At 38.7% G+C, this 3226-nt stretch overlaps 1 protein-coding gene across 1 annotated transcript; it reads left to right on the top strand.

The window, feature by feature from the left end:
- Nucleotides 1-1016: 1016 nt before the first annotated feature.
- On the top strand, nucleotides 1017-2057 carry TEOVI_000204300 (Tetratricopeptide repeat, putative; the record flags this gene model as incomplete). The annotated part of the gene is made up of 1 exon (XM_067225174.1): nucleotides 1017-2057. The coding sequence occupies one exon, from the start codon at nucleotides 1017-1019 to the stop codon at nucleotides 2055-2057; it is 1041 nt and encodes a 346-aa protein (XP_067081275.1).
- Between the last annotated feature and the right edge of the window lie 1169 nt (nucleotides 2058-3226).

Here is a 3226-nt window from a genome sequence, read left to right as displayed (position 1 = left end):
GGGGGGGCGAGGGGGGAGGGGAGTGGAATGAGGAGAAATTATGCGTGAAATGAAACATGTGACGTATATTTGGTGGAAACTCACCAACTGATGTGGTGTTTATAGTTTTATATCATTGACTGAAGGCATGAAACGGATTCAAATGGAAGAGGGGGGAAAAAATGAAGGAAGTTTGCGCACACACGTACATATTTATATGATTGAGTGAAATTATACGTATATTTCATCATATAATATGTACATATACACATATAGAAATAACCGTGTATTGTTTTTGCCTACCTGTCTGTCTGTCTATGTATGTATGTATGTGTACTGCATTAAAGGTTTGTTGAGTGCTCGTGTTTTGCCACTAAAAGTAGTTATATATAAATATATATATTTATATATCACGTGCGAACACATCCCATTTGTACCGTTCCGTTGTTTGACACCTATCCGTTATTTTGGTCGGTTCTTTAATATATCCCGCCTGGTTTATTATCTACACATTTTGTTTTCATTTTTATTTATTTACTTTTTAAAGGAAGGAAACGACGATAAACAGACGCAAGAAAGGGGGAGATTTTGCAAGATCAAACAGGTAAGGAAAGCACATAACTGCAAAAAAATAAAAAATAAACAAAGCAGCCTTATATACGCACACATATACGCACAAATACTCCAATAGTTAGTGAAGCTGATACACTTATTATTTGTTCTTGTGTAACGATTTACGTGTAATTCTTGTTTTGTCTTTTTGCTGCATTAGCAGGAATAGAATTTTACAAGAACACAGGAAAGAGGCGCAGATAGAAAAAGCAGGGTTTAGTGCTTAAAGTTATTAAATATTCCCTTCAGTGACGCTACTCGGTCAGGCGAAGAGAACGCGAAGGAGGAAAATACGTCAAATAAAAAATAAAAAATAAAAATAAAAAGAAGGAAGAAGGAGGACGTACCAAAAAACATATACTTACGCATTCGCCAGCAGCAAACACGTACATCAACACAAAATCGAAAAATATAACGGTGGGAAAATGAGACAAGGACGCGTGCGTACCGAATCCACCGTGCAACGCTTCGCCAAAACGCCTATTGGTGAAGGGTTTGACTTATGGGATCGGGACTATCTTTTAGGTGCAATGCGTTTGTTCCTCTTTAAAGCAGAAACGGCACCTCCGTTTCAGGTTGGGCCTTGCATGGATGCAACAGGTGAGATTTTGGTGCAGTTGGAAGAGTTGGAGGATGCCCGTGAGCAGTTCTCCATTGCAGCTGAGAAATATCTTATTACTCAACAACAACAACTGGCAAAAATAATGGAAATTAAAGCATTGGAGTGTGAACGTGGTCCTCAGGCGGCTCTGGAGGAATTAACAGCGTTTTTAAAAAAGGAAACCGCTTCTACGAATGCCACCGCTGTGCCTGCACCAATTACACGTGCATATGCGTACCAAGCGGAGTTGTTACTGAAAACTGCAACTCCAGAAACGCCAGAATTGTTTACTGAAGCGGTTGAAACGGCTAAGTTGGCATGCAACCACGCATGGGACCGTGTTCATATGGGTTATGTTGTGTTGGGTGATGCCCTCAAGGCCTCCGGTTGCCCTGATGAAGCACGGAAAGCATATAGTGAGGCATTTGAAACTAACCGCAACTGCATCACTGCTTTAGAGCGTCATATAGAGGTTTTGAAGGAATACATCGCTGAGAGTAATGATGATATGCGAATTGAGGCGTTACGTAAGGAGCTCCTTCCGCTTTTGGAGAGTGCGATTTCGCTCCACCCGCGCCCGACACTGATCCGCGAGAAGGCGTTTTTGTTGAGTGAAACGTTGGGTGATGCGGCGGCGCTGGAATTTCTCGATCCACTTATTTGCAACCCACCACCGGAGGAGGCGGATGCGGCCGGTAATGTCGGGGGTCGGACCGTTGCAACACTTTTGAAAGCAAAAGCTGCCATACTTGCGGATGGCGGAAAAATGCAAGAGGCGTTAGAAGTGGCAGAAGCCGCCCTTAAGGAAAGTCCTTCCGATGAGGAGGCGAAAGCGATTGTTGCAGAGCTTCGGGAGTCGTTGTAAACAAAAACAAAAACAAAATGTCATATCAATGACGTGGTGAGTGAGTGGGTGGGTGGGAGGGAGGAATGTTTCTCTTTTTTGTTTTTTTTTGTTGTTGTTTTTTTTTCGCCTTTTTTACCTTGTCTTTATTTTAATCACAATCCAAATAAATAAATAAATATATAGAGGGAGAGATGTATACAAACGTTCGGATACAAGCAGAGTTGTAGAGATGGAAGATACGATTAAAAGTACAATGCAACAAGTGATGATGGGGAATTTAAAAAGGCCTTGAAGTCGATTATAAGTTTTTGATTGTGTAAAGCCGATGAAGGAAAATAATAATAACAGTAATAATAATAATAATAGTAATAATAATAAAAGCTCACAACAGTGAGAGAAGGGGAAAAAGAGGTGGGGTGGGGGGAAAAAAGGAAAAGGAATGTATGTATTTACATGTATATGTATATGAAGGGTATCCATGAAGAATCATATGACTAGTTTGTTTTTTTTTTTCGGTTTCTTTCTTGTTTTCTTCAAGGGTCAATCGCGTAAGTGCACGAGAGGAAGATGAAGATTTGTTTTGCTTATTTATTTATTGATCGTTTTTTTTGTTATTGTTGTGGGATAACGAAGACAAGAGTATTCGCTACGCAAGTGTTGTGAATTTTCAATTTTCTTTTTTTAGAATTTATGATTTTTATTACGTCCCTAACGTCCTTCACACCATCTAACAAAGAAACAAATGGGGAAAATAAATAATGGAGACACCCTGAAGGATTCACGAAGGATATTTATATATATACAGAAGGCCTGAAGGTAAAAAAAAAAAAAGAAACAAAAAAGAGAAACACAATGAACAGAAGGAAAATAAAAGAGAAAAGGAAAATAAAATAAAATAAAAGACGACAAAACCAGCGACTGAAAATGTTGCCATTAATTTTTTATTTTTGGTTTGATATTATTTTACCGGTGTTTCTTTTCTTTTCTTTTTTGTTCTTTTTTTTCTTTTGTTCCGTGAGGACTGTTGCATGCCATGAATTTTATTTAACACGAAAAGCACACGACATTTTGTTGTTGTGTTATTGTCATATCTGCTTTTGCTTTGCGTGTGTCTCCATATGTGTTTGTGTGTGTGTTTTTTTTATTTGCTTTTCTTCTACGGGTTCAATATTTTTGGTTTACCATTT

The sequence above is a fragment of the Trypanosoma equiperdum genome (genome assembly GCF_001457755.1).
Source record: "Trypanosoma equiperdum strain OVI genome assembly, contig: ctg_48, whole genome shotgun sequence".
Lineage (NCBI taxonomy): Eukaryota > Euglenozoa > Kinetoplastea > Trypanosomatida > Trypanosomatidae > Trypanosoma > Trypanosoma equiperdum.
Note: the sequence above shows the minus strand (reverse complement) of the source record. Positions and strands in the feature narration are given on the sequence as shown.